This window comes from Pseudomyrmex gracilis, unplaced genomic scaffold (assembly GCF_002006095.1).
Source record: "Pseudomyrmex gracilis isolate BER0280 unplaced genomic scaffold, ASM200609v1 scaffold_1987, whole genome shotgun sequence".
Classification (NCBI taxonomy): Eukaryota; Metazoa; Arthropoda; class Insecta; order Hymenoptera; family Formicidae; genus Pseudomyrmex; species Pseudomyrmex gracilis.
This window is the reverse complement of record NW_018022571.1, coordinates 7,254-20,551: the sequence shown is the minus strand read 5'-3', so window position 1 is coordinate 20,551 and position 13,298 is coordinate 7,254. Positions and strand designations below refer to the sequence as shown.

Sequence of the window (13,298 nt, the reverse complement as noted above, 5' to 3'; positions counted from 1 at the left end):
TGTCACGTTGCGTTTTCGGACGGCTCGTCCGTTTTCTTGTATTTCTAATTGAGATCCCTGTTGCAATAAAGAGTTTAATAGCAAACCGCGCTCTCTCATTTCCGCGGACAAGTGCGCGATCGCGGAAACCGGCGTGAGAGCTGTTTCCGACGCCGCGAGTGCAACAATTTTAAAAATTGTAACAATATATATATATGTTAGCGTCAAAACGCGAAGTTCCGGCAGTTTTAGGATTGACTGATCAATGCTCGAAAAATCTAACCTAACCGTAACCTAGCCCTAACCTTTTTTCGGGTATTGACCAGTCAATCCTAAAACTGCTAGGACTTCGGGTTTTGACATATATATAATACTTCTATATTGCTAGTCGCGTATCTTCGCAATAAGAGGCACGAGGTCCGAGAAAGAGAGACGCACGAAGTCCAAATATGGGCATAGATAGTCGAGCGTCATTATGCGCAGGCGCGTCTACTAAGCGAGTGCGAGCGAGACAAAGCATTGGAAAGTGAGAGAAAGAACGCGAGAAAAAGAAATGCCCAAGCGTGCTTGAATGTTCACCGCATGCGCACAAAGCAGCTGGACCTTGCGCGAGAGAGAGGCTACTATATTGTCTGCACCGTAACATTTGGGCTTCAGGTCGGCACCGTACTAGCAATATAGAAGTATTACATATATGGGTTTTGACGCTAACATATATATATATACATATATATAAAGGCCATTGCACGTGACAAAATTTAGTCGTAATCGTAAGATTCTATATACAGGTTATGTACAGTAATTGTCAGAGAGAGAATGTTTTAAAGACATTTTGTCTTGTCGCTGAATTCCACTGATTGTTTCGCAAATTTCCGTTCCCCGTAATTAGATTCGGTGCAGTATCATATGGTCAAACGATCTTTGGCTCCGATGTGAGTCAGGCGATGTCTAAGAACGTGTTTCGGACAAACGCAAATTGTGAGGTATTGTAATTGGAGAATATTGAGACAAGGATGGCTGATGAAGTGACAAAGACGTTACGGGGTGTCGTCAATAACGAAGACACTGAGTGCATGGTGCATCGTAGACGCCGAGATTGACGGCGACGACGAGGACTCGGATGAGATTATTGTTCTGGAACTTCAGGGTACATTATCCAAATGGACAAATTACATACATGGCTGGCAAACTAAATTTACTGTACTCAAAGATGGTACTTTGTGTTATTATAAATCCGAGCAGGACAGGATTTGGATTTGGATGTCGCGGCTTGGTTAGTTTGTAACAAAGCTAATATCAAGGTAAGAGAGTTGTGTATGACAATTCTGGATTGTATACCTGATAATTTGAACACATTATAATTCAGCAGTTAAGATAATGAGTTTATGTTAATTTATTTTTCTTAGGTACATCAATTTGATGAATGCAGATTTGAGGTATCTGTTAATGACTGCTTAGTCTGGTATTTAAGAGCAAGCAGTCCAGAAGAAAAGCAACAATAGATAGATGTTTTGAAGTCTTATAAGGTAATTATGTAAACTATTGCACAAAATTATTTTGAAATGATATGTGTATGTTTATGTGTTGATAAAGGAGCATGTGTTGTTTTAATTTGCTTACAAAATTTTTTTAAATTTATTACTTAAAAACTCTGGAGTATGTAAAATGGAAATGAAGATATTGGTTTGCATTTACTTAAAGACTAATAGAGTTTCTGTTTACACAAATTTCTCAAAAAGTCCAAATCTGGTTATGGAAGTGAAAATAGTCTCAAACGACATGGTAGTGCCATTTTACTTGTGTCCAACACACAATCAACAACAAGCGTCGGTAGCTTCACCAAGCATGGTATTCGAGGACTGAAAGAAAAATTAGCCGAAATAGAAATATTCAGAGACATTCTGATAAAGCAGATTGATATCTTGCAAAAGTATTTTGATAACTGTGCAGAAAATGCTAAGAATATTTTCAAGAAAGGTAATAATTCTTAGTTTTTATATATCTTCCTTGTTAAATGTTACATGATTGTAATATTATGTAGATTAATGTTTCATCAATGTTCTATTTAAAATAACTTTCAGTAAAGAAAATTGAGACATCGTTAAATTCAAGACAATCAGTAGATTTCAAGGGAGAAGCGATAACGTTTAAAGCCATCAGTGAAGGAGGTTTGGCAACTTTATAAGGGAGGATGCATAGCGTCGTAGATGAAAGAAGGAAGTCGAGAAAAAACGGAAGTTACAAGAACTTTATAAGGCTTTGAAAGATCGAGTTGCTATGCATCATAACGGCTCTCTGAGACCCAGGGTGTTTATTCATGGAGGTCCAGATCATGAGTTTGGTTTATTATTTATATGCTAGTTTTATCTATCGTTATAAGTTTTGTTTTATTATATATTTAATTCTAGCTAGAGAGAGATTTATTTAATTCTAGCTAGAGAGAGATTTATAATGTTTATAAATATACTTATAAGTTATAATATTTAGTAGTTAACGTATATAGCATTTCACAAAATATCAACGAATATAATAAAAAAAGATTATCCAAAATATCTTTATGTATCATGTACATAAATAGAAAACTATCTTTATATAACGGTTGCGAGATTTCTTATGCTAGGTGAAGTTCAAATATCACGAATCTTTCTGCTTCACAAAAACTTGCTCGTCTGTTATATAATACTTTGAAAAAATATAGATATATCTTATATATTGAAACTTTCCAGTGTATAAACACACTTACAAATTTAAGCCGAATGTCTATTTGGATCAGTATTTGTGGTACGCGAGGATAAGAGACAATTCTTTCCGCCGTAAATATAATTAACATGAGTTTAATTAAAATATAACTTAATATTTATTTAACTGAAAATAAATGTTTACTTGTAATATAAAATAAATTATATAAAAGTTAATATAATGAAAAATCTAATTTTTTCTTGAAAGTTAATTAAATAATTATAGCATAGATAACATTAAAGATCTGAGATAAATTATATACAGATTTAAGATAAGTTATATATAGATTTATATAGATTTAAGATAAATTATTATAGATAACATTTAAGATTTAAGAAAAAACGCAGAAATGTAATACTAGCCTTATGCCATAACATCGCCAATTATATGACGACAAAGAACAACGTTGTCATTAATTACAAAAATATAAGTCACTACCAGCTATATAGGATTATAATAGGTCCACAGTTTGCGTCCTTTATGGCTCAGTATTTCGGACTAGTGTTGGATCTACTGATACTGGGTATCTGAGGCGAGCCAGCGAAATGGTCTGTCCGCCGCAAATGCCGCATGACTTTTTTACTTGTTAAATGTTGCTTCCGAAACAGCGCATTTTATTCGATTATACTGTTGCTATATAAAATTAAAACACGTTATAAATTTTATATATTCTATGAAAAAGTTTTATTATTACATTATACTACAGAATTGTATAATATAGTAAATATTGTATAATATAGTAAATATTGTTCTACACATCAAGCACACTTATATAAGATTATTGTATGTAGTATTTACTTTTAGATATATTAATAATTTAAATAAAATAAATTATATCTAAACAACATAAATTATATGTATGACATGTAAAAATCTTTAATTTTTATTATTTGTTCATAAAACTACCATCCAATAATCATTTCAAGAATCTCCATAAAATGTCTACTGCGTATCCATGGATTATCACAAAACATCGATGGAATACATCCATTAGACTTCTTATGGATATTTAAAAAAATGAACTCTAGATATCTAATGGATATCCATAAGAAGTAACGTGGATATCCAGTAGATGTTTCCAATTTCCGTCATGGATGTTTAATAGATGTCCATTGGAGTGTTCTGTTCTGTGTGGGTATGCAGCATATCCCAAAAGTTTCTGGTTTTTGTTTTGATTTCTTCGTTCGTAATCGCCTTTTCGCTCAGTGTGTAATAGCTTTCTGTCGTACACGGTTGGATTTTAGAAAGTTTCACCATGCGTTTCATATGTATGGGTTGAATCGCTATACGATTTGTTTTCATTTCTTTGTTGTAAGCGTGTAGGCAGGGGGAGCTGCGCCCCCCTGCAGGTGGAGGAATTTTGCCCCTCCCCCCTGCTCCCCCCTTGAAAAAAATAGAAAACGACTTCCGATTACAGGTCGCTTCATGTTGATAGTATGTACGTGATTTTTAACGACACTTAATCAGAAGTCGTTTTTTATTTTTTTTCAAGGGGGGACAGGAGGAGGGACAAAGCCCCTCCACCTGCGGGGAGGCGCAGTCCCCTCTACCTACATGCTTTCAACACACAAAAATGTACATGTTGTCGGGAAAAAACTTTATTTATAAAACTTTTTTTGATCATAACTTTTTTATAAACAATGAGCGACGGCTAAAACTTTTAGAAACATACTCAGGAAGGTCAAATTTACAATATATGAGAACGAGAAGCCAATCGGAGGGGGCTCTCCTATTCTGTATATTTACCTAGAGTTTTTAGAAAATGTTCGTTCGAATGTGTCGATGCGTCTGTTGCGTGTCACCGCTAACGCCCGACCATACCCATAGGCTCCGGACGTAACATTAGTATAAAAACTTATCTTTTCAAAAAAAGATTTTAAAAAGGCGCCAAGTATACGTACAATATGTAATGTACTGTTATATTATAAACTACAAAAAAGTCATTCTTTAAAAAACCTGTTTTACAAAAGAAGTAATATCAAAAAGTAGCACCAAGTAAACTTTTTTCTTTGTTTTATAATTTAATATACTACAAAATTATCTACAAAATCTATTCTACAAAAGACGTGATATATAATAATAATAATAATAATAATAAAGTAGTAAAACGCCAATTGAAAAACTTTATATATAATTATAAGATATTTGTATAAAAAATCAAAAACTTATGTAGACTTTATAGATCACATTTTATATCCAAAATACTCGGTGTTATAGATAACAAAACGATTTGTTAGTGAAACTATAAAGTAACCTTATCAAAGGTTTTTTTTAATAGGTAAAGTAACCTATCAAAAAAACTATTTTCCGTGATTATTTACAAAAACATTTACTAGAACATAGAAATGTAACGAAAGAAAACAGTTTTTTTTAACAAAAAATATTTAATGCAAAATAACTTGGCGCAGCTGCAAATAGTGAACTGAAATGTGTTATTAGAAAATACATCAGCTTGAATTGTCACACTAAGGGTGAAATTATATGATACGGAAAAGAGCTGCGGAACGGAGAATGCGTCATTAAGACAGCCAATCAAAGGAAAAAGCTTGCAGTACAATCGTACAGAATAGTGATTGGCTGTGATTGGCTGTCTCAATGACGCACTTCCCGTTCCGCAGTTCTTTTCCGTATTATGGTCGGTCCAATGGTCTCGCGGCCTGAGTGCAGGGGCTGCAAAACCGGAGGTCCCGAATTCGATTCTGCTCACCACCTACCTAAGGATTTTTTCCGGACCGGTCCCCTTCAACGAGTTTATCGGTTGATCGGCGAACTAAATCGGGCCTTCACTAATTAATTCAAGTGTAATCTCTTCGAATTAATCCCCTTCCCACAAGACGGTCACAGTCACACGAGCCTGACACAGATGGGCACGCTCACTGTGAAAGACGGCCGTGCACCGCGTGGTAGTACTGCACAAACAATCCCTTCTTACGTTCTGAGAATAAAAAATGACTATAGAATGACTATAGACTAATCTTCCCATAAGGTCTACGAGGCATAAGCGTACCAAAACCAAAACTTTTTCTGTATCATGTGACTTCACCATAAGTGCACTAACGCAAACAAGTTTCAAATCGTGCGTCATAGACGTGATCATGGTGCAATAAGAAAGGTGAACTATTGCGCATAATGGCGGAGGGGCATCCACAACCAACCAATCAGAAATTGAGCTTATTAGCACCTAACATATATAAGCTGCGTTCCATTTCACGCATATGCGCGCATTTATCTATACTATACGTCACGTGTACTATAGATACATGCGCGCATATGCGTGAAACGGAACGCAGCCATAGTTATATACAGCGCTGCCGTGGAACTTGCCACACGTGACGTCACGCAGTAGAGAGATAGAGAGGTACGACTCGTGCCTCTCTATCTCTCTACCGCGTGACGTCACGTGTGGCAAGTTTCACGGCAACGCTGGTTATATATGTCCATGGTGTATGTGTATGTGCAAATGAGCTCAAAGTCTACTGCGCATCCGTCGGAATGGGACACCTTTCTTTTTACACCATAGACGTGATTTAAAAACTAATGAGGATTCTTTTAAAGTACTTCTTTCTGTTCTTGCTATAAAGTTAAACTCTTTTCGAAAAACTTGCAATTTAGTTAACGAGAATTATGTAAATAATTAATTTTGTTTCCTATTTTTATAAGAGCACTTCTTACTGCTTTTAAAAACGCTTGAGAAAATTCGTCACAATTGCTACATACACTTTTATAAAAATGTTTTTGTTATTTAACATTTTTATATTACATATTTTCTTTTTACATAAAATCTTTATTAACTTAAAAAGTTTCGTTAGAAAAGTACTTAAGGCTGTTATTTTTAATATTCATTTAATAATCATTACTTGAATAGAAGCACACTAATTGAGTCAGACACATTAACTGAGAGTTAATTGTACATCTATATGTAATATAGTGAAAATCACAAAAGCAAATTTCCTGTTGTTGATCGATAAGATCATAGATATGTTAGGCCCGGTTTCACAATTGACGGTTAACTCGAATTAACGGAAGCCCAACTTGCTGAACTCGGCGTAACGCATCTTTTCTTCCTAAACATAAACTGTGATTGGTTAGCGAAGATTTGACAAAGAAGATTGAACGCGTTAAACCGAGCTCAGCAAGTCAAACTTCGGTTAATTCGAGTTAACCGCGAATTGTGAAACCGGGTCTTAGTAAATTCGCTCACTTTTGTAATTTTCACTACATTGCATGATACACAACTCTGACCCTCGTGGGCTTACTATCCTATAACTTATTATATAATCAATAACAAAAATAACAGTGAATCTAATTAATATAAAGATCAAAATTACGCTGATATTAGACACAGTAATCTTTGCGATGATGATACAAGTTAACAATAATGTCATTATCGAAACGCACAACTGTGATGGCAAATAGGGCGCTCAAAGCAATTTCGAAAGTCCACACAATTGTTCAAATTGTCAAACAATATTCACGTTAATAGACAAATTGTGAAAATATTACAGAAAAATGGCATCATAAATAACGACGATCCTGCAATGATTGCACTAAGATGATTCGTCATAACGCAACAGATCTCATACAGCACCGAAAGATTGTAGAAACATTGCAGAAATATTACATTGTAAGGTTGCAATGTTGCAGCAACGTTGCGTAATATTGCTGCAACTTTTCAGGAAGATTGCAGCAACGTTGAAATGTCCGCCCTCAGAGAGATTGCAGTGCAACATTTCAGCAATATTGCGATGTAAGGTATTTGCAATAATGCAATAATATTGCACACACAAGTATAAAAATAAAACTGGATATTTATTCAGATTCAAGCAGAACACAAAATGTTTGTGTAGTTTAATTTTTTAGTAAAAACTAAAAAATTATAATTACATTGTAATTTTTACAATAAAAATTTTGCAGTAAAAATTATAATGTAATGGTACTTTTGTCGTTTTTAATAAATAATTAAATATCGTGTATTTTGCTTGTATTTGCCTAAATAATCCAGTTACATTGTCTCACGAGTTTCTTCAATTAATAAGTGAAGAATTTATTACTCTTCAAAGCAACGTACAGTGAAATCATAATTATGTTTTAAAACATTATAATTCATTCTAATGTGTGTGTGTGTGCGCGTGTGTGTGAAAACATATATATATATATAGGTACGTTGCTTTAAAGTGTAGTCTGTTTTAAATATATTTTAAGGTTTAAAAAAAAACTTTAATAAACATTAATTATAAATTATATAAAAATCTTTAATATCTATATTATATAAATATAAAAACTGTAACATTGTACATAACTGCAGTGTAGTAAACATATAAAGAAAAATCAAAGTATTATATATAAAATCACATACGAAAATCACATTGGTATATATATGTATCATATATATTTCTATATTATTTTATATATTATTTATTTTTATATTACATTGTTTGATCCGATTTATACAAATGTAAGCAAATTAGAAATAAAAATTGCATTCTAATATCATTATCTTGCCATATGAAATGTTACATGTACGTATGTACTTTTCTCTTTGAGATCTTAAAGTGGATTGAGCAAGCCATTTTGACACAGAATCTGCAATATCGGTATCCGTTACTTGGCCATGTAACATTCGAACAGCTTCTGTAAAGAAAAGCGTTAAAGATGTTACAAATATGATCCACAGTAAATATACATATATGTTATTTAAACAAATGTTTGATCTTAATTAGTTAATGTAGCTTAAAATTGTATTACATAGGAAAACCTTACGTGCAATAATTTTTGCAAGAGTCAAATCTTTGAAACTTTTCTTATTTCTTTTTCCAGCCCAGCTGAAATTTAGCACTACAGAATTTGTTATTGCTAAGTATATTTTGAGTCATAACATGCGCAGTACCTCCANCCACAAGTTTAAAAATATTAAGTTGAAGAAAATGAAAAAATATACAAAGAATACCAAAGTAAGGTAAATTAATGATTTCCATACATAAACTAGTAGAAGCAATATTTTTTATAAAAAATTGTGTACATTGTGATTAATATTATTCAAGATAAGTAAAACATTTCGCGCGAAAATATAAAGTATCATGCATAAAGATTGTTCATGGAAGCAAAATCGTCATAAAGCAAATAATACCAATCTAAAAATTTGCGTGGAATGGATGTATATTATAGATCAACAGAATGATATAAACAAAGTAGAAGATATAGTATTACATTACCTGATCAATATATATAAATAAACGCCGCGTCGTTTATTTAACGGAGACTTTATTATTATAATCTTTAAGTAAAATCGTCGCGAACACATAAATATCTAATTAATGATGTATAATGATGATACAATTCAACTCACCGAACTGCTGCTTTTCACGCTCACTCACTCGCGCAAGGAGGTTATGTTTTGCTGTCCGCTTGCCGTTATCCTGTTCCTCCTTTCAGATCCTCAGGATAATCTTTCGATTAATTGCGAATCAATTGATAAGTACTGTCACTCGCGTTACTTTCGACACTTTGTATCGTTGTAATGTAACCTCTTGGTCTGGCGTCCTCGCACTTCTTTTGAACTTCTTGATATTGTAAGACTCGGAGCACTTAATTGAATAAATAATACCGAACAGTTAAAAACAACAAGAAATAGAATATTAGTATAATATTAATAAAATATTAGAATTTAAAAAATACTTACGAGTACACAACCGCACGTCCGTCTTGCTCGTAACTCATTGGGTGCGTTCAGACAGCTCAACGGTTGAGAGATCATCGCTTATGATAGGACTATTCTTCAAGATCTGCTGAGGTTCCAAAAGTACGATCCAATCAGAAGTGATTATCTCTCAACCGTTGTGCAACTGTTGAGTTGTCTGAACGCACCCATTATGTGCAGTGTTCACTCATCTTTCCTGCGCGCCTGCGCGTACCACTTTCCCGTTACTGCGTTCACAGCGACATGCATGCCTTATATCAATATGCATAACGTTACAGAAACATTACAATATTTTTGCAATGTTTCTGCAACGTTGCTGCAATATTACTATTAGAAGTTTGCAATTTCATAATCTTTCAATGTCTCTGCAAGATTGCAGTGTAATCTGCAAGTTTGCAACGTTGCTGCAACGTTTTGTGCTGTGTGGGTTTTGTCGAAATAAAATTTTGTAAATAATATTTGTCAAAAATTGAAAAAGAGTCGTTATGCATTTCTATAAATATATACATGAATTAAGTTGATTTCTTCATATGCAATTATATTTCTACATATTTTACACATCACATAGCTGAATTTTTTTCTCAATTGGACTTTTTTTTACAATTAAGTTTGCAAATATACTGCTAAGATGATTCGCCATATCGTTATTCTTTTGCCGAAATAGTATTTGGAAAGTAATTTTGCAAACAACTACAAATATTTCATAAAAAATCATTGTTTTTACATCTACTTCCTAAAATATATCTATATAAGTGCAAATTACAATTTTAGTGCAAAATTTCGTCACATAATTTTGTAAATGTTTTCCTATCAGGGCAGTTTCAGTCTCATAAGTCTCTTGCCTTTTTACAAACTTTCAATCTTTTATTATCATTTGTACATATTTTAAATCATTTTAATTAATATTTGTGCGTAAGAACTACATTAATTGCAAACATATTATGTATTTTAAATAAATGATGTCTTTATTTTGCTTTTAGAGATAGAAATGTACCATCACAGATTGCATAGACTGCGTTTGGGGAGCACGCTATCTACGCTATTGTATTATTCCATCTTTATCTCTTAGTAGATGTAAAACAAAGATAAAATGACTACTAGCGCAAATAGCACGCTCTCCGAACGCATCCTTAGTGAATTCTATTATTCTGATGATTATGTTTTATAAATGCAGTCAAGCTTTGCTATTCTTGACAAAATTTCCTTCTTGATCTTATTGTTTTCCATAGCCACTTATTGAAACAGAAATAGAAAGGGTGTTCAATCTCGATGTGTCAAGAATAAAAAGATTTGACTCTAGTTGTTATACATGAACTATTTAAATATTTTTAATTAAGTGTATGCTATAAATTAGTTTTTAATGCATATACATAAATATATAGTTTTTAATGGAAGAAAAAATTATATTTAATTGTAGTAAAAATATATACATACATAAATAAAGAACTTTAATTTGTATTTACAAAATTATTTATAAACTGAAAATCACACAAGACAACTCTGATATTTCTTAAATTAAAGTGCTATACATATAGATTCCAATTACTGCCATCCTCAGGATGTAAAGAATTTGTCACTAATAAAATTACATCAACAATCCACCAGACACCCATACCTCCCAATGTGAGTAATTTGCCAACTGCTGTTCCAGTTTGCCCCAAACAAAATCGATCCATGCCAAGAAATCCAAGCAGAATGCTGTATAGAAGAGTTGTCACAAAATAATGATCACTGTATTTTATACATGGAATACCTTCACGAAAAAATGTTCTTGGCCCATAACATTCGATATCTTCCAATACTGTGCAAGATACTTTAGTTTTTTCTACATCCTCATAACGAGATCCTCCAAACTGTAAACAATTCAGACTTGTCTTAACTAATTGTAGACATTTCAAACTTGTTTTATATGATTGCTACATATTATTATTATGTGTATATATATATATGTACATATATATATATATATACCTTAACACAACCAAAACCTGTCTCTTCTTTGGCAGTTTTATTTCCTTTGTGATCAACTGGTTCTTCACACCCAAGAAATTCCTCAGGTCTGCAAAACATTGTTGTATCTGTATACTATACAACATACTATTGTATCTGTGTACTATAATTGTAATCTTTTTTAAAAAATACTTACAAAAATTTACACATTACCAGAGGACCTTCAGGCCTATATTGCTGATTAGCACTTTTGTTTGTGCTAGACATTACACACACACAGTCATATCGTGTAGATAATAAAAATATTAATGTCATAAAAATAATGTTTAATTTCATTTTGTTGTTAACATCAGTCTGATTTGATGCAGTTGGAATTTAGTGGATCTTATCTGTTAGTCCATATGCCAATCTGAGTTTGTCGTTAAATATGATTTTATCCTTTAAATCGGTATTCATCTATGGTATTCTTCTTCTTCTTAAATGGCGCTTGCCTCTTCACGAGGATCATAAGGGCCTCCGCACAAACTCTTTCTTAACGCGTTACGTTACGTTAAGTACTAGTTTGTGCGTTGAATAAAGTTCAAGTTTACATACTAATCTAAGTTTATGACTAGTAATTAACGTTACGTTACGTTAAATATTAGTTTGTGCGTTGAATGACGTTCAAGTTTACGTACAAATCTAAGTTCGTAGCCAACTTAACGTAACGTAACGCGTTAAGAAAGAGTTTGTGCGGAGGTCCTAAGCCAGTCTAAGACAAATTTGCACCAAGATACTGAGATAAGTATGGGACACCACGGATTCAAAAAATAACTTCTACGCAACAACGATCGTTGTGGTCCCCCACGATGTTCGCTGCACGATTAAATTCATAAACGCGTTCACGATAATCATTATCTATGGTTATGGTTTGGTTTGGTGCTCTTTTGGCTCAGTGGACCTACAAAGCTAGTCCATACGCCATTCTACGTCTTTTTGGCTGCATTCCGAGTTACGCATATGCGCGCATTTATCTATACTATACGTCACGTGTACTATAGATAAATGCGGGCATATGCGTAACTCGGAACGCAGCCTTTGATGATAGGTTAAAACCGTGGATTGGGTTCCTGACACCAAGCCACGGAGTTGTATATTTGTTAAATTAACAGATAATAATAAGAAAGTCGTGTAAAACACCGAAAATGTGATGTAAAACACCGACAATTGTAGTTACGCTGTGAAAAATATTCACAGCGTAACTACACACATTCAACCATAGACGTATAATATATAGACTGCGCGTTCCCTACATAGACTTATATAATAGACGGAACATTTATATGACGAAGTTGAAGACAACATTAAAGGACAGAAATAGTGCTAGAGTAGTTGTTTCTCTCTCTTACAATAAGAGCGGTGGGGGACCAATCATCTCACAAGTCTATGCTATCACCTTTCACTATCACTCTCTTTCAACTGACTCTCGAACTCTATCTTCGTTGCTCTCGGCCACTCCCTCGGCCTGCCGCGGTCACTAATCAACTCACTGCTAGAAAAGAAGAGAACTATTCCACGACTATTTCTATCTCTTTTAACAAAGCTTCAGCTCCTCTTACATGAATGTTCCGTCTATTATATAAGTCTATGGTTCCCTACCTTTGCCATGTTAAGAAAATGTCTTCAACGTTGAGAGAGACAGCTGGTGTTAAACAGTAGCGTCATCTCTGTCTAGGAAAGTAGTGGGGGAAGAAGAAGTCTTCGCTGATTGATAGAATAGTAGTGGAAAAGTGGAGATAGAAAAATAGTGAGGATGAAGAGGAATGAAAGAGATTAAGGGGTGATGGTAGGTTAGGCGATATAAAACAGTATGCTTTGCGGACAATAGACAATATTAGGGGAAGAGAAATATATATATAGGTTTGAAGTGTTGAGTACATACAAAAAGAGTTTT

At 33.5% G+C, this 13,298-nt stretch overlaps 1 protein-coding gene, 1 long non-coding RNA gene and 1 pseudogene across 6 annotated transcripts; 1 reads left to right on the top strand and 2 right to left on the bottom strand.

The window, feature by feature from the left end:
* The first annotated feature begins 645 nt into the window (after nucleotides 1-645).
* Nucleotides 646-2,866, top strand: LOC109862570 (annotated as a pseudogene).
* A 5,228-nt stretch (nucleotides 2,867-8,094) lies between these two features.
* LOC109862571 lies at nucleotides 8,095-9,908 on the bottom strand. Its single transcript, XR_002251170.1, has 3 exons — nucleotides 9,398-9,908; nucleotides 9,065-9,302; nucleotides 8,095-8,349 (listed from the first exon to the last, which is right to left on the bottom strand). It is a non-coding gene; the product is annotated as an uncharacterized LOC109862571 (long non-coding RNA).
* Nucleotides 9,909-10,838: 930 nt separating this feature from the next.
* Nucleotides 10,839-12,308, bottom strand: LOC109862569 (TM2 domain-containing protein CG11103). 5 transcript variants are annotated; one of them, XM_020442636.1, is made up of 4 exons: nucleotides 12,043-12,308; nucleotides 11,562-11,922; nucleotides 11,387-11,474; nucleotides 10,839-11,268 (listed from the first exon to the last, which is right to left on the bottom strand). In XM_020442636.1, the coding sequence occupies exons 2-4, from the start codon at nucleotides 11,699-11,701 to the stop codon at nucleotides 10,939-10,941; spliced, it is 558 nt and encodes a 185-aa protein (XP_020298225.1). In that variant the 5' UTR covers nucleotides 11,702-11,922; nucleotides 12,043-12,308; the 3' UTR covers nucleotides 10,839-10,938. The 5 variants fall into 5 exon arrangements, with proteins under 5 accessions (XP_020298225.1, XP_020298226.1, XP_020298227.1 ...); XM_020442637.1 differs by having other exon boundaries at nucleotides 11,562-11,896; XM_020442638.1 differs by having other exon boundaries at nucleotides 11,562-11,892.
* Between the last annotated feature and the right edge of the window lie 990 nt (nucleotides 12,309-13,298).